Here is a 19,656-nt window from a genome sequence, read left to right as displayed (position 1 = left end):
GATTTTATTGCATTTTAATTCAAGTGGCTCCAGTCAGCCTAACTGGGAACACTTCACTCCAGAGGGGACTTTCTTCTGCTTAGAGGCAGGGATACCACTCTTTCAGAATCACTTCATCCTTTATCCCTAGGCCTTGATCTAGCACAAGAGCCCCTGGTCCAAGCTCTTTATGCCACAGCCTCCCTGGGCCTCAGCGTTCTAACAGTAGCACTACCTCTACATTCCAGAACAACCTCCCAGAGGTTGACCTGACCCCAGGTCTTATCATGGGATTTTTTTTTTTTCCAGCAGGGGTGGGTAGTGGTATGGGAGGATCATTGGCAAACCCACTGCTTCTTATTAGGCTCATGATTCTTCAAAGAGTGTGTGCTATCTAGGGTCTCATTGTGCTGCAGCAGTAGGGCCTCTCAACTTTCAACGGTTGGTTTTTAGTACTTTTTAATCAGCTAAATGTTTGTTTCACTGAGAAGAGGGGTCTGCCAAGCTCCTCCTGCAGTCTTACTGAAGGTGATACCTATTGATGTTTTGGCTGCTTAGGAGAGAAAAGGCTTCCCCTCACAGAGGGAGATCCTGCCATTCTGCTTCTTTTTCCTCCCCAGAGGGGCCAGAGTCCGCCCTCCCTTCAGCCCTTACTTACAATGAAGACCACCAACACGATGACTCAGTCTCTGCCCTTCTGCAGTGCAGCAGGAATAAGAGCGCAGAGGAAGCCCCTGACCTTGGTCACACAGAGGGCTTGGTGTTGGCCTGACCCAGAGGGTACCCAGGGAAAGATGACTTCCATGAGGCAAGTGGTTACTCCTAGGAAAGGGTTTAAAAGGGAGTGACCAGAAGGGACAGGTTTCCCCACACAAGGGGACAAGTGGGTGGCTGGATTAGAGGCTCAAAGCCAGGCCCTCTTCTGTATATAGATGATCCCTCAGTGATACTCATGAATGGGTTTTTACTTCCTCTCCTCTCTTTCCTCCAAAGACATTCTCTTCCTCAGCCTGCCCCTTTGAGATGAAATGGTTTATTTAATTCAGAGACTAAATGTACAAGCCAAGGTCAGCAGGTCTGTCCAACTCAGAACCAGGAAGTCTGTTCCACACGCCCAGCCTTTCTTGGTCCTAATCCCCTCGGAGGGCTCTTTGCCAGGAGTCCCCTCACTTCCCCAGGGACACCACTGGCTCAGGGGACCGTGTTGTAGACCTTGTAGTTGTCCTCCTGGGTGACGTGCAGCTTCCAGGGGAAGAGACGCTTCTGGGAGGGGAGACCTCGGGCCCGCTTCACCATGAGCCTCACGTCCTCATCCGACAGCAGCCGAACCAGGTCCCCCTCAGCATCCTGGTAGTTGAGGGCGATGTCCTCTCTCTGGAACTCCCGCCTGGGTGGGAGAGATCAGGGTTTGGGAAAGGTCCAGCAGCCTTTAGGCCTAGGTGTGGAAGCAGGGAGAGGGGATGGAGGGAGATTTAGGGACAGATCTAAGAACTGGAAGAGGTCAGAGCTGGACAGTGGTTCTATCATCCGAGTGGTCCAATCTCCCATTGTACAGATGGGGAAACTGAGACCACCAGGGGAAAATGGGACTTCCACAATAAATTCATGGAACAGCTTGAAATGTCTTATAATGTGCTGAAGACTTAAGAACTGTCATGGGGAAGAGAAGTGGGTTTTATTGAGCACAGAGTAGAGGAGGCTAAAGCCCCTGAGACAGCCCTGAGTGTGACCACAAAGAACTCAGGAAGGACTGGAAGCGTCTGATCTGGGTGCAGGTAGACAGGTGAACAGCCATTCAAACTTTCCACAGGTAACTCTGACAAAATGGGTCAGAAGCTCTCTCTGACTTACGAACTTGATCCCCAAACCTCACTTCTAGAAAATCATCCTAAGGAAATAGTCAGGCAAGACATCAAATAGGCGAATCACAGCACTGTTCACAGTAGTATAATAAAAAAGTGGAAGATAACTTAAATGCCAACAAAAGGGGATGGCTGCATTAGATAACGGTGCAGCCACAGAACAATGCTCTGTAGCCAACTAGATAATGAAATTACGGGGAGTGGGGTGTAGGTGGGGTGTGAGCTGAAGAGATCTGAATGCACAGCAGATACTAACAGGAGGGAAATATGAGGTGATCTCATGTCTTTATACTTTTCCACAACTTCTGACATTCTTTTTAAAAAAATAATGAATAGATATTACTTTTACAGTCAGGACTATAACAATGCCATTTCCATTCTGTAAAGCAACTGTTCATAACTGGGTCTTGGGAGGTGGTGGTTCCCTGATGGAGGAGGGTCCAAGTCCAAGGTTTTGACTTAGAAAAACTTCAGCAAATCCAAGCCCACAAACTGCAAGGCCCTTTACCTCTCTGCAGCCTCCCAACTCATCTCTAATGTGGTAAGCTGATACCCACCCTGCAGGGCTGGGCTGTGGATAAAACAAGAAGGTGAAATAGATACAAAACACCCAGCCCTTGAATGTGCTGTGTTCCTCCCTCTGTTCTCTCCTGCAGGGTGTCTGACACGCCTCGAACCTCCCACCCTAGCCCCTCACCTCATGAGCTCCAGCAAGTCCTTGAAGAGTGGGGTGCTGCTGAGGTCCTCCTCCACTGCAATGTCCCTAAGGAGAGAGTGGGCAGGGGTAAGGAGGCAGCCAGCCAGGAGGGGGACACGGGAATGAGGCTAGCCCTTGAAGTCTTGTGACGGGGTATGGCTTATCTGGAGGATGGTGGGAGCCACTGCAGGCTTTCAGGTGTGTGTGTTTGGTCGGGGGACACGTGATCTGATTTGGGTCTGGGAGCCCAGAGGGGGGTGGGGTTGGGAGGGGCAGGGAGGCTGGACAGGTCCCGCCCTCTCAGCAGGCCACCAACTTGATGGTGCTGATGGTGTCCTCGTAGAAGTAGCAGCGGAGCCAGTTGGTGGGGTCTTCCTCCTCTGGGAAGTCCTTGAGGATCTTCACAAAGGACACTGGGAAGATGCCTGTGGTTCCCCGGACAGTGCCCTGAGGGAAGAAAGAAAACACTGCCCTGTGCAGCAGGGCCATGTCTTGGGGTCCTGCCCATTTATAATGACGGGGAAAGGCAGACAAGGTCTGGGTCCCCTTATGCAGAGGAAAGAGAAAAAGTGGGCAAGGTCACCAAGCTGTTCAGCCCAAGACACCCATTTCTGAACAGGTCAAGACCTGGATTTATCAGGAAATCTCTTTCATCTCATTCACTTATTCACTCACTCAGCCCTTCATCTGACTACTTCTTGAGTGCCAGCTACGGGGTAGGCTCCGGGCACTCAGAAGGGGTGGAAATCCCTGCCTTCCCCCTGGAGCTTCCACTGTGCTCCAGACAAGGCACAGGTAAACAGACAAACTTTATGGGCAGTCATATGGTGGTAGGTGTCCAGGGGGAAAACAGGAGAGGGGAGGAAGAGGGTTAGAGGCGGGGCCCATTCATGCATTCGTTCATCTGTGGACACCACCTGCTCTAGAGCAAACAACCAGAAATCTCCCTCCAGCCAGGCCTCTCTCCTAAACTCCAGCCAAGACCTAGCCATCGCTGTGCTTTGTCACCCGTTCTCTTAATCTTCATAACCCTGTGGAAGACATACTGTTCCAGCCTCTTTTACAGACATATAAACTGAGGCTGAGGTAGTACTCTGGCTCCTTTCCTAACCCTCCCGCCGTCCATCTGAAGCCAGAAGTCAGTTAGCATACTGACCCACGGAACCCTCTAGAAAATAAGAAGTCAACAAACATTTCCTGTTTCTGGAGAATGACCCAGCAATACCCTTCGGCTGTCAGAGCTCGTGAGTACCCGAGACAGAGCTGCGGGACTGGGGTGAAAATCAAACCAAATTGTGAGATGAACGGTTGGCCCATACTCCTCTCCAGCCCCTGGGCGCCAGGGACCCTCCCCTTCCCTCAGTGGTTCCCGGACCCCTGGCGGCTGACCCTGCCTCAGGACCTGTTCCATAAGCTCCTTCACACAGCGCTTCAGGAACCCCAAGAAAAGGGCATCTTTCATAACAAGAGGACTTAATCCAAAAGGCTGCATGAGGCCAGGACTTCCACCCGGTGATACCCCCTCCATCTCCAGCTGTGCTCTGAGCCTCTGTAAGGACCATGCTTGCTGCTGGCAGGGACAAAGCATGGCCAAGATGCCACACACCCAGGCCCTATATGGGCTTAGCCCCGAACAGCTGCGTCTCCTTCAACCCTTCCCAGAAACCTATGAAGAAACGGCCAGGGTTATCTCCATTTACGGGAGAGGAAACCACAGGGTTGAGTAAGTTTCCCAAAGTCACAAAGCTAGTTAAAAACAGCTAGGATGTGACGTCAGACACTAAGGTTCAAGTGAGTCTCCCTCCTCACTTTCACTCACTCCCTGCGTGGTGAGTAACTTTACCCGATTACAAACAGCACGTCTCCGCTGGGCCTGATTCTGCCTTCTGGGGCCAGAGGTCTGGGGACTCTCTTGATTGCTGCAGCTGGAGGGGTGCTACTGGCATCTAACAGACGGATGCCAAGGTGACCACTAAACACCCCGCAGTGCTCAGGGCATCCCCCAACAGAGAACTGCCTGCTCCCAAATGGCAGAGTGAGCAGGCTGAGAGACCCTGTTACAGAACAAGAAATGAAACTCAGAGGGTTAACTGACTTTAATGTGACCACTGATGGGGTCAGAGGCAAGTGTAGGTGCCAGAATCTTCTGCTCCAGTCACATACACAATATTTCCTCAGGCTTCCCAGATCTACCTGCCCAGATCTCCAGGACCACCTTTGGACAGCATTTTTTTCCCTAGGGCCTTCTCAGATCCCTCCTCTTTCTCTGATCCCTCAAAGAATCAAAATGACTTCACCTCCAACTCACCTGCAACCTCACTTCCTCCTCACCTTCAGTCTTACCTCCATGCTCACCTCCAAACTCACCTCCAACAAAATCTCCATGTTCACCTCCAAACTTACCTCCAGCCAGTCTTTATTGATCCGACTGAGAAGGAAGATCACATCTCCAACTTTGAAATTCAGCTCATGTTTGCTGTTCCCAGTGAAATCAAACAGGGCCTGGGAGAAGAATATGGTAAGGAAGGAGGGAGGAAACATTCACCAAGTTCCTACTACATTGCTTTACAAACTCCAGTGTCCCATTTAACAGATGAGGAACCTGAGGCTCAGGGAGGATGAGTGACTTTCTGATGCTCCACTCTATTTGTTAGGGAGAAGCCAGGTTTAGAACCCAGGTCTCCCTGACTCCAGAGCAGGTGCTCTTTCCAAGCCTGGGGGCATGAGCAAGAGAGGGAAGGGCTCAAACTCCCCGGACTTGGTAACTTCCCCATCCCCCAGGCCTCAATGGGGACTCCTGTGCCCCCATAGTCCCCAGGACATTGACCACATTGGTTTTGAAATTCCCATTTTTAAGAGTGTGTCCCTGGGGAGCTGTGAACCCTTGAGGACAGGGCCTGGTCTAAATCACCTCTGAAGCTTTGGTACCCAAGGCGGGGCTGAGCTTGCTGAATGAATGCTGGCTGGTGCCCTCTGCCTCTGAGTGCTCATCACAGGCCCCCTCCTCTGGCTGGCAGTTCTCAGGTGTCTGAAGCTGAGGCTGTGGGCCCTTCCCTCCGCCCCCTGCCCCGCCCTGTGCCCAGCCCCCACCCTAGACACACAGCGGGCACCAGCAGGATGGGCTCAGGGGCTGGAGGTGGAGCCGGACTGCTGCCCAGTGGTGAGGTGGGAAGGTACCTCCGCTCGTGGAGCTGCCATGCGGTCAATTCCAGCAGCTTGTGGCGAGTCACTCTTTCTGTGGAGAGAGAAGAGGGGTTTGTCATCCCTCCTGCTTCTGTGCCCAGAGGAGGGCTTCAGCAGAGGAGTTAAAGATGCAGCTACAATTGCTCCTCTGTGCCAGCACGCTACCCCCAGCTTTCATCGCCCTGGAGGAGGGACTGCACCCCACTCTGTGGACCAGAAAGCAGAGGTTCAGATTAACATTTGCTTAGGGCCATAGCTTGCCAACTCTTTCCCGTTACTCCCCACACTCAACCCCTAATCTCCCGACTGAGGAATTGGGCTTCAGAAAGTGCTGGGCTCCACTCCAGGACCCAGGGCTGCTGTGGGACACAGCTGGAATTCGGGCCACACCTGCCTGGGTGCCTGCGGGAAATGGCCAGGCACGACTTGGAAAGGACACTCAGAGGTACTGGCCGGAACGGAGGGAGGAGCTGGATGGGCAGGCGGGGCTCAGGAGCCTTGTCCCGGGATTCTTAGCTGCAGCAGCTCTATTTCATCGGCTTGAATTTTCGGTGATTTTCCCCCCTGCTTAGAAGGGGCCAGAGGGCGCTGTGGGCCCTTTAGAATAAGGGAGTGAGCAGCAGCGTCCCCTGGTGGCCAGTATGATACGCCAGGAGCCACAGTCGGCCCTATGGAACTGAAACTAACCAGGGACAGGCGTGCCAGGCGATGACGGGAAGAATGTTTGCACACAGAACCATTCCTCCTCCCTTCCCCACTCTCCCCGCCCCAAGCACCCACCGCCCTCGGGCCAACGCCAGTGGTTGCCATGGCAACAAGCTCTTCCGTCACAGCCCCTGTCCTCTGGCCAGGCGTGTCACACATCAAAACACACCCACTTTCTGTCCATCCAGGCCCTACACTTGATTTTCCAAGCTTACCTAACAACCCAAACCACCCTGGAGGACTCAGACAAGAGAACCAATTTCTATGCCTTGCCTTCTTTCGGGGGAAACAGTGCCTCCGCGGCAGGGGCCTCCAGGACAGCCCACCCGGTCAGCAGCAAGCGGCCCAGGGCCGCTGGGAGCACGGGGGCCCATCGCTTACACTCTCCGGGTGCGCGGGCGGAGCCGCCGGAGCGCCTGAGGCACCTGCTCCGCGTCGTAGGACGACTGGTAGAAGAAGATGCGAACGTCCTCGTCCATCAGCACCCAGATGGGCAGGCTGAGGAGGTGCTGCGGTTGCGGAGAAGGCAGGACAGGTCGGGGGTCCGCAGTCTTGGCATCCCAGCCCAGTCGCTCCATCCCCACTCCCCCCGCCACACACTATTCCCCGGCCATTAATGCATTCTCTACCTAATAAAGAAACAAGATGTGTTTTGAAATTTCAACAGGGTGAATGAAACATGTCACAAGATCTACCCCCAGGTTCAAGGTGAGGAGGGACCACCTAACTTGAGAAGAGCTCGTTTGGAAAAGACCCAAAGGCCTCCAGACACAAGAGATGACACGATGCAGTGGTGACTCTTAAGGCGCTGCACAGACTGCCACACTGTGCAACCTCGCCGCCTCTCACAGTAACCTGGGAGTGAGGGTCAGAGAGGTGAAGGGACCTGCCCAGGGCCACACAGCCTAGTGAGCGACAGAGCTGGTCACCCAGAGCCGTCTGTCACCACAGCTCATCCCTTAGGTCAGAAGGAGACAATGTGGAGACAATGAGACAATGTACCTGCCAGATAAACCACATTAACAACACCTGGTGGTAATACCACCTAAACAGTGCTTCATGACACTGTATGTCATATTATAGGATCGGAGTGGGAAAGTGCCCAGGCCAGTGAGCAGAGCTAGGAAGTGGCAGGGCTGAGATTGATTATCTGATGCTGGTTGCAACACCCACGATGCAATGACCCTCAAGCTGTGAAGATGCAGAGCACCCAGAACCTGAAAGGGTCATCCTTCCAAGCTGTTCACTGCACAGGGCCCCAGGAGCACTGCAGTTGGCTTTTGGTGCTACAGCTCCAGAGGCACCCAGAACCCCCCCAGAAAACCCCATGGGGACAGCAGGATGGGAGGAGGCCAGGAACTCCATCCCAGAGGAACTGCAAACTCAGAGTCCAGGTAAGGGCCGGTTGTTCTATGGGAAGGATGGGAGAGGGCAACCCAGAGATGAGCTCAAGGGCACAGATAGAGCCAGGCTGTGCCTGGGGCAGAATCTGCCACTCATCTAGGTGACCTTGGGCAAGGAGGCCTCTGTGTGTTCATTAATACAAGGGGGTGAGGGTACCTCGCTTGTAGGACTGTGGAAGGACTAAATAAGTGAATTCGTGCAAAACACTTAGAACAGGCATCTGGCAAGGGCCCCATCCAAGCTGAATGTTATCATTGTTGCTATTGCTTTTATTCCAGCATGGTACAGTGGATAAGAGCAAACTCCTGAGATATGTGTTCAAACCCCATCCTACTTACTAAATGCTCTGTGACACCAAGGGAGTGACAACTCGACCTCTCTGTGCCTCCATTTCCTCACTTTAAAATAGGGATAAGAGTACTGAACTCACAGGTTATTGAGAGAATTAAATAAGCCATTTATCCAACAAATGCATGGATATATCAAGAACTTCCTAGTTGTACTCCACTTGGTTCCAGGCAATTGTCATTATCACATGAACCCTATTCTTAATGAGGACAGAGGTGAGACCAGTGAGTAGAAGCCACAGGAAGCCGGGCTTTTCTAACAGCTGTCCAACAATGGATGAGCAGCCTGGGTCAGGGACAGCGGTAATGAGCTCCCCGTCTCTGGATGTTCCAAGCCCAGGGTGCGGTTACCATAGCACCGATTGACCTCTTGGCTTCAAGGAACCCACTCAGACACAGACAGGTAGAGATGAGATTCTCCAGGCTGCTGGTTGCCAAGACCAGGTGAAGAGTGAAGAGCTCCAGCTCCACACCCTTCCTCGCTCTGGCTCCTTCCAGCCCTGCTGAGGAGAGGAGGAGCCAGCCACCCTGAAGGAGCAGCTGTCACAGCGCCCCCTGGAGGGGAGACACCTCCAGTGCTGGAGCCCAGGTGCCTTCCTACCCTACCTGTTCTCCACCCAGAGCCCAGGATTCCTGCAGCCGCTGGGGGAGGGGGGGGGCAAGCCAGCCACCTTCCGCTTCTGCATGCCTCCTGCCCCCTCACTCCATTAGGAGTCATGCTGTCTCACATTCTGGAGGCAGGTTCACAATTTACAAAGCACTTTTATGCCGTTTTCTCAACATCAGTCCCCTCCCGTGAAACCAGAAAGTTGGGGGCACCACCTCATTTCATAGGCAAGAAAACTGAGACCTCGACAGGATGAGCAATTAACCCTAAATCACCCAGGGAATGACAGAGCAAAGACCAAAGAGACTCCTAGCTCGGCGCTCTTTTCCCGTAAGAGCAGGAGAGGAAGGGGCCATCTCACTGTCTCTGAGGATGCCTCTTGACTCTGAAGAGGGCTGCCTTCTCCAGTTTCTTAAGGTTGCCATCAAGCCATGTCTTTCATACCTCTAGTGATGGGGTGCTCACTACCCTAGGAACGCTATCCATTTCTTGCACAGCTTTAATTGGTGTAAGGCTTTCCTAACCAGCCTTGTGTCTGTCTGTAAGATGCTCCTTCCTCTGTGCTCCCATCTCCTGAGGACGCAGACAGTTTACAGGTTGGGGAATACATAAGGGCATCCATCCAAGGCCCATGGATGCCACTAAAATCCAGCCTGTGTCCTGTTCATATGTAAGTGCTATGTGAGAAAGCTGGGGCCCTGGTTAGCCATGCCCCTGTTATACAAGCTGTTCTTCTTGGCCCTGGTTTGCCATGCCCCTGTTATACAGGCCATTCTTCATCTGTCTGTATTCCCATGAGACAGTGGGGACCTCGGGGCAGGCATTGGATCCTATTCTTCTCTTCTGTACCAGGAGGCTCGGCACAGCCATTAGTCAGTTCAAGGTGTGGCTTCCTGAATCTTCTCCATTGCTTCTGCCCCATTCCCCAGAACCCTGAGAACATGTTATGTTTCTCTCCCCAGGCCTGGCCTTTAAGGATTGAAGATGAAGGCCATCAGAGCAGGAGAGCCAGCCCCAGTTCCCAAAGCCACTCTCAGGGATCGTACCTGGGCCCCTCCCTGTGCTCAGCACCCTGTCCCCTCCCAGGAGCCACGTGACCTAGCCCGCCTTACCTTCATGTAGGCATTGAGGGCAGGTATTCGCATCTCGGCAATCTCCTGTTTCACACCCACATAGACTTTGGCTGAGGAAACACAAAGAGCTGTCCTGGGAATCTGGCCCAAGAGCATTGTCTTCGGGCCCAGATCTGTCCACCAGAGGCAGGAACTCTTCCCACTAGCTCAGCGCTCCTCCCGCTCATCAGCCCACGGCACTCTGGGGGCCACCATCCAATGTGCATTCTCTGTTGTACTATCATCAGCTGATACTTTTCTTAACTGTTTATCTATTGCCTTTTCCTACACACGCACACAGACACACACACATACACACAATTCTTAGCTCCATGAGAACAGGATCTTTGCATTGCTCACAGCTACAGTCTTATCACCTAGAACAGTGGTCCTCAAGTCTGGCTGTACATTCATGTCGCCTAAGGAGTGTGTAAAATCTCATTGTGTAGGACTCACCCCAGAAGAATTTAAATCAGAATCTCTGGGGGTAGAACACGGGCATCAAGAATCTTTTAACCTCAAGGTACTTCTAATATGCTGCCCAGGTTAAAGAACCATGGTGTAGAACAAGGGCCAAACCAGTAAATATTTGAGGAGTGGATGGGTGAATCCTTCCTCGAAAGCAAGACAGAGTGATTGTAGGGAAAGGGAAACTGATGATGCTGATCAAAGACAAATGTTCTCTCTGGGAACTTCAGGGGGCTCTGAATCACCCGCTCAGAGAGCCCTCCAGAAGGCAAACGTGAGATAGGTCTGGCTCCTGCTGTCCACTGCCCATGAGGCACACTGGTGTCTAGGAGTGGCAGGAGGGTAGCATCTGAGGTCTGGGGTAGTGAGAAACTGGGGGATTAGTAGCAAGTAAAGGGCAACTAATGTCATAGGCATGCAGGTCAAACTGCCTGTGCGGGGTGGCAGAGAGGAGGAAGGGAGGGGAGTGAGAAGACGAAAGTGAGGACAATGGGTGCCCACCTTCCCAGGAGCACCAGAGGAGGCGGCTCTGTAAGGAGATGGAGGAGCCACGGGAGACAGGAAGGGGATTGGGAGAGGCTGGCACCACAGAAGTTTGGAGAGAGCATCCCAGAGGAAGAAGTGGGACGGGGAAGATGAGGCCTGAGTTGTACCCATGGATCAGGTCATGGGCCACTGTCCCCAGAGGAACTCACAGAGCAGGAAGAGCTGAACCCGGCTGGCGGGTTGAGCAGAGGATAGAAGATGGGAAGGTCAGACAGCAAGTCAAGATTTATCGTGGAAGGAAGGAGAGATCTTTGAGGGCCCTTTGGGCTCACAGAGGCTTCTGGCCAGAATGCTCCCTTAGGATACATTTTTGCTTAAAGATGCTTCACCTGTGGTGAAGCTAGGCAGACAGCCAGCAGATGAAGGAGAAGGTGAATCTACAGGGGTCATGAGGGACAAGCTGTCAGGGAGGAGAGGTCAGCTGAGAGCAGGAGGGACCCTTCCTCCCTGCCGCCCAGAGATGGGGAAAGGCTGGGGTGAGGGAACGGGTGAGTTTCCTCCCTGGGGCTGGCCGCTGGCTGGGACCCTCAGGCACTGGCTGAGGCAGAGGAACCCCAGCTGGAGGCGGGGTTTGAAGCTTGAAGAAGGGAAGGTCAGGGAGTATTTTGCAGCCTGTGGGGTGGGGCAGGCATAGCCAAGACCACCCCATGAAGCCTACACCCCACTCCGGCAGGGTTCTCTCCTGCTGGGCTCACAAAGGCTGGCCTTGAGAAGCCGAGAAGTTTGCACCTTTCCAAGACGCGTGTTGGGACCGAGTAGGGGTGGAAGGCCAGGAGGCAGGGGGTGAGAGGCCCGTCCAAAAGCAGCAGTGAGAGCACCCCCACAGTGTCCCAGCAGAGCAGGGGAGGAGGAGCACCCACGGGGGACTGAGGATTAGTTACAGGGCAGTTCCCCTCGAGGGGCTGGAGGATGAGTCTGTGTTTAACATGGGGAACACGGGGATTCCTGCCTCCAGGAGGAGAGGCCGGGGCTAATGCGCTCAAACCTGGTGGTGGATGGCTAAAGCGGAGCACCTGGGAAGGTCGTACAGCACAGGAGGTCGGGGGCTCAGAGGTCAAGGGTTCCGAGGCCAGAGAGCTAGAGGTGGCTGCCTGGGACTGGCAGGAGGGGGCCATCGATTAAACAGTTTTCACTAAAATAGAACGGTTTATGCTAAAACAGAAGCACCGAACAGCACCCACAGAGCTGGGAGGAGAGGCGAGCCGGCAGGCTCCGACCTGGGGCAGCCAGTTGCTGCCTACCTGGGAGCGTGGGGAGGATACAGGTGAGGGGGCTGGTCTTGCTCTCCCGCCCGAAGCGCTCCTCCAGCTTGCTCTGTAAGGCGTAGAACTGGCGGTAGCGGCGGTAGATGAGGTACTTGGACCCCCCTTTTGTCTTCACCTCGATGACAAAAACCTGAGGAGGACACAGGCCATAGGCTCAGCTTGCAAGCCAGGAATTGGGGCTTTGCTGACCGGTGCGGGAGGGGGAGGCCTCACAGGCCAGAGGTAGAGGAGGGTGGAGGTCCAGAGGTCCTAGGGTTAGATCAGAATTTCTCGACCTCAGTATCCTTTGGGGATGAGGTATTTCCCTATCGTGGGCCCTGCATGACATGAACCAGAATCCCTGGATGCCACACAGTAGATGCCCCACCCCGGGTTGTGGTCATTAAAACTGTCCCCAGATATTTACTGCAAAGCGTCCCCTGGAGGGTAGGATTGCCCTGGTGAGAACCAGCAGGATAGAACTTAGGGGAGGAAAGCACTGGAGGTCAGAGGTCAAGGGTCAGAGGGTGAGGGCGTAGGGGCCTCTCTTACAAAGTGGCTGGTGAAGCCTCTCTTTTCCTCTATGTCAGCTATGTTGGCTGAGATGGCAATGTCGTCAGGAAGCTGGTCGAAGTCGCTGAGGGAGGTGGGAGGAGAAGAAATGCTGGTTATCATCCTGAAGTATTGAGGGGCTGGTAGATGCAAGGCCTTGTGCCAAGCGAACCCATGTACCCAGCATTCTCCGTTCAACATGCCAGGCTGTGACACAGACCAGGCATCTGGAATCGGAGCCACATGTCAACAACCATACTCGAATCTAGCAAATCACTTTGGGCTGCATTATTCATTCAGGAATCAAGCACCCCTGCCTATCACACCCTGTTCTAGGCCCTGGGTCGCCTACTTCCCAGAGAGGATGGTTCATCATACCCAGGTTGGGAAAATCCTCACAGAGGAGGTGACATTTGAGCCAGGTCTAGAAGGATGAATAGGAGTCCACCTGTTAGGACCAGGGCGGGGGAATGCCTGCCCTCCCTCCTGGCAGAGTGAACGCAGGTGCTAAGGCCCTGAGGAACAAGTCTATTGTGGTTGCAGTCTGGTGTGATCAGAGTCTGAACAGGCAGATGAGGCCAGGTTGAGGAGGGTCTCCTGCACAGAGCTAAGGAATTTTATAAGCAGCAGGGAGCCACAGACAGCTTCCGAAGAAAGCGAAAGCACAACAGGGTTCTGGCTAAAGCCAGAACCAACTGGGGCAACTGGAGGCCAACTCGGGCAGCTGCGTGGAGAGAAAAAGGAGGGCAGAGACTGGGGGACAGAGCACTACAGGGAGGGCCTGACGTGGTCCAGCTGAGAGACGAGGTGGGCCTGAGCCAGACATAATAATCCCATTGCTGTTTCCCAGACCCACTTGCAGCTAGGAGCAGCCAGGTGACCTGTTCTGACCAAAAAGACCTAAGAGGAAATCTGCTGTAGGAGCCTCTGGGAGAGGGTTTTTGTCAAGATCCAGAGAGACAGACAAAGTTAGTAGGGTCTCCTCCTCTTTCCCCAACTGCCTGCCTGGAAAGCAGATGTGACTTCTGGACTTGCAGCAGCCACATGGCATTCATGAGGCAAAAACGTGAGAATGATCACAGGAATCTCTGAGACTCTGGTCCTGAAGTCACTGAGTGGCAGAACCAGTTGTGGCCTACCTCTGAACTTCTTATTATGTGAAAGCATAAACCTCTGTTTCAGCCACTATCAGTTCCTCTGTTCTCCGCAGCCTTCTGCATTTCCAACAGACATACTGCTAATTTGTGAGTCATTCCAGAGTTACGACCAGCAGGGTTTGGGGACTGTTTGGATATAGAGGTGAAAGAAAAGGCAGTGTCAAGAGTGACACCCACATATTACCCGTATTGTGACCAGGATGGGTGGAAGGGGAACAGGGTTGATGGACACATTTTGGGATGTGCTAATCTGAGAGGCCCTGGGGGCACCAAGGTCATGGTCCCGCAAAAGTTGGTGTGTGGCTCTGGAGTCCTGCAGGGAGTGGAGTTGAAGGGGGTCCCAGCTGGAGTGGGAGTGGTAAGAACCTTCTGCCCTGTGACTAGTGGTTAAAACCTCCAGGGAAGAGCAATCCGTGAGCAGAGGAGGGGACTGAGAGGGACGGATGGAGGAAGAGAAAACGGAACACCAAGGCAAGGGAGGAGGAGCAGCTAGGGGTCACCCAGTCCAGCTGCTTGTAGACAGATGAGGAAATTAGAAGCCATCAGCAATCGTGTTCCTGTTGCGACAGTTGGGAAACAGGGTGGGAGTGGAGAGTGGGGCTGCCTGAACCTCAGAGCCAGCAGAGACCAGTCCCAGCCCCTGCTGGGCCCCACGTGACCTGGACTGCAGGGATCTAACTCAGGACTCTGGAGGCTGGCACAGGAGGTCACTCAGGCTGGCAGTGGGCAGGCACAGGAAATCCCCACCACTCCCAGGTTAGCAGCCTCCCCACTCACTTTCCACACAGGGTCCTGTGGTAACACCCTTGGGAGAAGCTTCCTTGTCCACTTTCTCCCCTGAGACCGTGAATTTCCTGACTATTTCACCTTCAATAGGAGGCCAATGGGGCAGGAAGGAACTGGAGAGGCAGCAACAGCCCTTTGCAGGGAAACCGGTAATATAACTACAGCTGATGATGTCCTAAGCACACGGAGCACCAGGGCCCTTCTAAGACAGTGTCACCTTTTTCCAGACAGAGGCACAGAGGTTAACGAACTTGTTCAAAAAAGTAAAAAACTGGGATTTGGCTCCAGAAGTTTGTTCCTAGTCACTGCTACACTGGCCCTGGTTTCAAGCTCCCAACAGCTGGCTGTGTTAAACTCAGATAAATTCCAGCCCCTCACAGCATCAGTCCCCCATCTAAAATAATAACAACAGTAATAATATTGTTAGCAGCTACTGTAGCTCAGACACTGTCCTAAGAACTCTAGGATGTGGCCTCTGCCTTCCTGGATTTCATGGTTGATTGGAGGAGTTAGATAAATAATTACATACTTTCAGTGATCATAGAAGCTGTGAAGGAAAAGCCCGCAATGTTTCAAGCTACAGCAGGAGCCCAGCCATTACTAAAGCCCCTCGAAGAATCAGCAGTGCAGCAGGCAAGAAAACTCAGCAAGCCGACACTTCTAAGATGGGGGTGACGTTTATCAGAGAGAGAAGCAAGGATGCCGTACCTGCAAGGAGGGCAAGGTGTGCTCAGGCTGAGGATGATCAGGGAGGGCTTCCCAGAAGAGGTGGCACCAGGTAAAGAGGAGTCGACCCAGGACAACAGGCAAGAGAAAGAGTGGGTGCAGAGGCCTCAACTGTGCAAGAAGGGCAAGTTACAAGGGATGAAGCCAGCGAGACCGGCAGAGCCTGCTCAGGAAGGACGCTTGTGCACCGCCTTGGGGTGGTGGGGCGAGGAAGGGGTTATGTTGGGATACCTGTGTGTCACAGAAGGGAGGGCACAGGTGAAAGATGAAGACCTGAATTCCTGCTCTGACACTGCCAAGGTCAGCAGACTTGGGAAGACTCCTCTCTGAGCTCTGACCCCTCCACCACTCCGAGACGGAGCCCAAGGAGGTATTTACATCCCGGGAGGGTTTGGAGGTCACATCTGTAACAAGCACAGCTGGAGATGCCCCACAAGAGCAGGGATCCTGCTCACTGCTGTATCCCCAGTACCCAGAACAGCACTGGCACAAAGTAGGTGCCCAGGGAGATGCAAGCCCACTCCCTGTGTCTGTTTTACAGCAAGTCCACTGTGGCCTGACGCTGTGGCTCAGAGGTAAAGAATTCACCTGCAGTGTAGGAGAATTGAAGGAGACAAGGGAAATGTGGGTTAGATCCCTGGGTTGGAAAGACCCACTGGAGGAGGAAATGGCAACCTACTCCAGTATTCTTGCCTGACATCCCATGGACAGAGGAGCCTGACAGACTACAGTCCTTGGGGTTGCAAAGAGTCGGACATGACTTAGCAACTAAACAACAACAAAAACAACCACTGTGGGCCATGTGGGAACAGCCTGGCTGCCTGCGGGGCGCGGCCAGGGAGCTGAACCAAGAAGTTGTTGCACTGGGCAAAAGCAGGGGTGCAAAAAAATGGGCAGCAAGTCCCCCTAGAAGAGTTGGCCCTGGAGACCTCAGCCAGAACCCCTCTGAACTGAAGTCCACTCAGGGCCCATAGACTGATATTTTTCATGACAAGTGCATTTGGGAAGCCTGGACAGGAGGGGATGGGTGACGGGTGGAAAGACCCTGGGGCAGCAGCTAGTTCAGGGTTCCTGCCTCCCACACACAGTAGGTGCTCAAAACATGCTTGTGGGAAGTGCACTAAATGCCCCCACAGCAGGCCTTTCCACCTTCAGATGTCTCAGGCCTTAGAAAGTCCTGCTACCGGAAATCTACCCTCCCATTACATCCTCCACTTTGGCCTCAGGCATGCAGACCTCACTTTCAAATAGGCATCCAGGTGCAGGGAGACTGAGAGACCCCAGGCCCGGCTCCATAGCCCCATGAAAGAGCGGGGAAGGGCACCTTTCCTCCACAGAGGGCAAGCACAGCTTTCAGGACTAGGAGGGAGGGCTCGGCTCTGGGCATCATCTCTCTGACCCACGTGCCCTGAGAAACAGGAGGTGCCGTCAGCCTCGAACAGCAGCTATTTCCTGAAGGTTCAGGTTTACTTACATGCCAGGCCCAGTCTCCACTGAGGACTTGGGGGCTGGAGGAGCTGGTATCTGTGGGGCGACCTGAGGACATAGGGCTTGGCTCCTGCCTTCCTGAACCTCACCCCAGCCCCCAGCACCACCCTCTGTGGCTCTTGAAGACCATTCTTTTTCTTTTTTTGGCCACACCGTGCGGCATGTGGGATCTTAGCTCTCCGAGCAGAGATCAAACCCATACCCCCTGCAGTGGAAGTGCAGAGTCTTAACCACTGAAATGCTAGGAAAATCCCTGGAAGGGCATTCCTGAATCACCCTCCAAGCATTTGCATTTATACCCCTCCTGCAACGCATATACATATACGTGCGTGTGTGTGCACACATATACGTGCGTGTGTGTGCACGCATATACGTGCGTGTGTGTGCACGCATATACGTGTGTGTGTGCACGCACATACGTGTGTGTGCATGCATATACATATGTGCATGTGTGTGCACGCACGTACCTTCCTTCTGACATTTGACATTCAGGAATTCCATCCCAGCTCCCACTTCTAGCCGCAGAGTCCACCAGGGGCCCTCTGCTGCCCACTTTGTCAGACCAGCCTGACCCATCCCTGGTGACCCTCTGAGCCACTTCCACGCTTTTACCACACTCTTTCTGATGTCATCTGCAGCTCTGATCCAGAAAGGCAGGAGCCAAGCCCTGTGTCCTCAGGTCCCCCCACAGCTCGGAGCACAGGCCAGCCTACTGAGGAAACTCAGAGAATGTCTCCTGAGAAACGAGGTGAGGCCCTGGCAAGGCTATGCTCGGAGCCCCAGCCTTGCCACTCACTCCACGTGACCCTGAGTGAAGATTTTATCCCCCTTGGAGCTCAGTTTTCTCCCCCATACAATGACAGGATTGGGCCAGAATGATCGAGAGACGTTTTCCAGCTCAAAGACCCATCCACCCACCCGTCATCCATTCATCCCCTCTCTGGCGCAGCAGCGTTTACTAAGCACTTGCGCTGGCATTGTTCACATCGTGGGATATTTGCTCTTCAGTTGCTAAGTCATGTTGACTCTTTGAGACCCCTTGGGCTGCAGCACACCAGGCTTCCCTGTCCTCCACTATCTCCCAGAGTTTGCTCAAGTTCATGTCCATTGAGTCGGTGATGCTATCGAACCATCTCATCTGCCACTCCTTTCTTCTCCTGCCCTTAAACTTTCCCAGCATCAGGGGCTTTTCCAATCAGTTGGCTCTTCGCATCAGATGGCCAAAGTAGTGGATTCAGCTTCAGCATCAGTCCTTCCAGTAAATATTCAGGGTTGATTTCCTCTAGGATTGACTGTTTCGATCTCCTTGCTGTCTATGGGACTCCCAAAGCACCACAGTGAAAAAGCATCAATTCTTCGGCACTCAGCACTTTTTACAGTCCAACTCTTACATCTGTACATGACTACTGAAAAAAACCATAGCTTTGACTAGATGGACCTGGGATATAGCAATGATCAAAAGAGATAAATACCCTACGGGACTTCCTTCTAATTGCGGAGCGAGTGACAAAGAAAACAGATGAGTGCGTACAGGCTATTATGCCAGAGAAGTAAGGACACAGAAGAAGGAAACAGGGCAGGTGTTCAGAGGGGGCTGTTAAGGAAGGTTTCTCGAAGGAGCTGACATTTAAGCCAAGCCCTGGAGAAGAGCCAGATTCTGTGCCTCCACCTGAACAGAGATGAAAAGCTGTTACTGAACTGTGTGGAGTAGCGAGGCCCAGCCTGGGCCCCAGACACCTGAGTTCCCGTCCAGACTCCACCACCCACTCCTGCGTGACCCTGGGAAAGTCACCCTCCCTCTCTGAGCCTCAGGCTCTTCATCCGTGCCTGGGGGAAGTGAGCCACTACTAGGAGTTTCCTTGAAAAAGTTCTCAGAGTCTGTATTTCTGAGTATTTGGGGTCTGACTCAACTCCAGCCTCTCAACTTTTGACATTGATAAGCAGCTGCAGGAGGGTAGGCCTCTGCCCTGCAAGACCTGCCAGGAACAGTGAAGAAGCTCCAGGCGGGCAGCGCCCCTGCACTCACCTCTCAGCCCGAAGCTGCTGTGCCCTGGCCATGGCTGTCAGTCCAGAGGAGGGGTGGCGGAGGGTCTCACGACCAGGCCCAGGCCGAGGTCACCTCTCACTTCCCTCCAGCTAGCCTGTGTCTCGGCTATGGTCCCAAGAGTCCCCAGGAGCTGCCTCTGGGGAGGCCCCCAGCCAAGCTTCTCTCAGCTCTAGAAGAGGCTCCTCCTCCAGGCCCTCTGGGGCTGGCCTGCGGCCCATACTTCCTCTTCCCCACCACGCAGCTGTACCACAACTGGGGAAGTACACACTCTCTGACGCTGGGTATGTGGGGTACAATGATTTTTTGGTGGGGGGGCATCGGGGACTTCCTCGATGTCTGTTCTTGGTGCCAGATCTTGGCTGGGCATCAGAGACCTGCTCTCCATTAGAGACTGGGCCTCAGTGCTGACTCAGCCACCAGGAGGGGTTTACATCCTTGGGGAGTCACTTCACATCCACTGACTCATCACACCCAACCTGTACCCTCTCACTGTCAAGACTTTACCCAACCTATTCCCTAGGCTGGAAGTGCGGGCCTCCACCTCACCTTCCTTCCCAAAATCCTCACTCAGATGCCACCTCCTCCAGGAAGCCTTCCTAGCACCCCCAACAAATTTAGTGCTCACAGGTACTTGTGTCATATTAGAATGTGAGGGTTAGTTTATTCTTCCCTATTCCCCCTTTCCTGGAATTCTGGGCTGCACTTCTCTCATGCCTAGATCCCCAAGCCTACTTGGGCCTGGCACA

The 19,656-nt window shown here is 53.5% G+C and overlaps 1 protein-coding gene across 1 annotated transcript; it reads right to left on the bottom strand.

Annotated features, from left to right (window-relative positions):
• Positions 1-992: 992 nt before the first annotated feature.
• Positions 993-19,089, bottom strand: NCF4 (neutrophil cytosolic factor 4). The gene is made up of 10 exons (XM_055396087.2): positions 18,890-19,089; positions 12,707-12,791; positions 12,152-12,305; positions 9,897-9,967; positions 6,808-6,935; positions 5,716-5,773; positions 4,942-5,040; positions 2,855-2,985; positions 2,539-2,604; positions 993-1,366 (listed from the first exon to the last, which is right to left on the bottom strand). The coding sequence occupies exons 1-10, from the start codon at positions 18,919-18,921 to the stop codon at positions 1,171-1,173; spliced, it is 1,020 nt and encodes a 339-aa protein (XP_055252062.2). The 5' UTR covers positions 18,922-19,089; the 3' UTR covers positions 993-1,170.
• Between the last annotated feature and the right edge of the window lie 567 nt (positions 19,090-19,656).

The sequence above is a fragment of the Moschus berezovskii genome, chromosome 6 (genome assembly GCF_049115385.1).
Source record: "Moschus berezovskii isolate FMDL1 chromosome 6, NW_MosBer_1.0, whole genome shotgun sequence".
In the NCBI taxonomy this organism is placed as follows: Eukaryota; Metazoa; Chordata; class Mammalia; order Artiodactyla; family Moschidae; genus Moschus; species Moschus berezovskii.
Note: the sequence above shows the minus strand (reverse complement) of the source record. Positions and strands in the feature narration are given on the sequence as shown.

What these genes read in the sequence shown, in the direction of transcription:
- NCF4 (XM_055396087.2), bottom strand. Translation starts at nt 18,921, where the DNA reads ATGGCCAGGGCACAGCAGCTTCGGGCTGAGAG. An exon ending in CAGCAGCTTCGGGCTGAGAG is followed by an intron (nt 12,792 to 18,889) that starts GTGAGTGCAGGG and finishes CACCTCCCTCAG; the next exon opens with CGACTTCGACCAGCTTCCTG. An exon ending in GACTTGCTGGAGCTCATGAG is followed by an intron (nt 1,367 to 2,538) that starts GTGAGGGGCTAG and finishes TCTCCCACCCAG; the next exon opens with GCGGGAGTTCCAGAGAGAGG.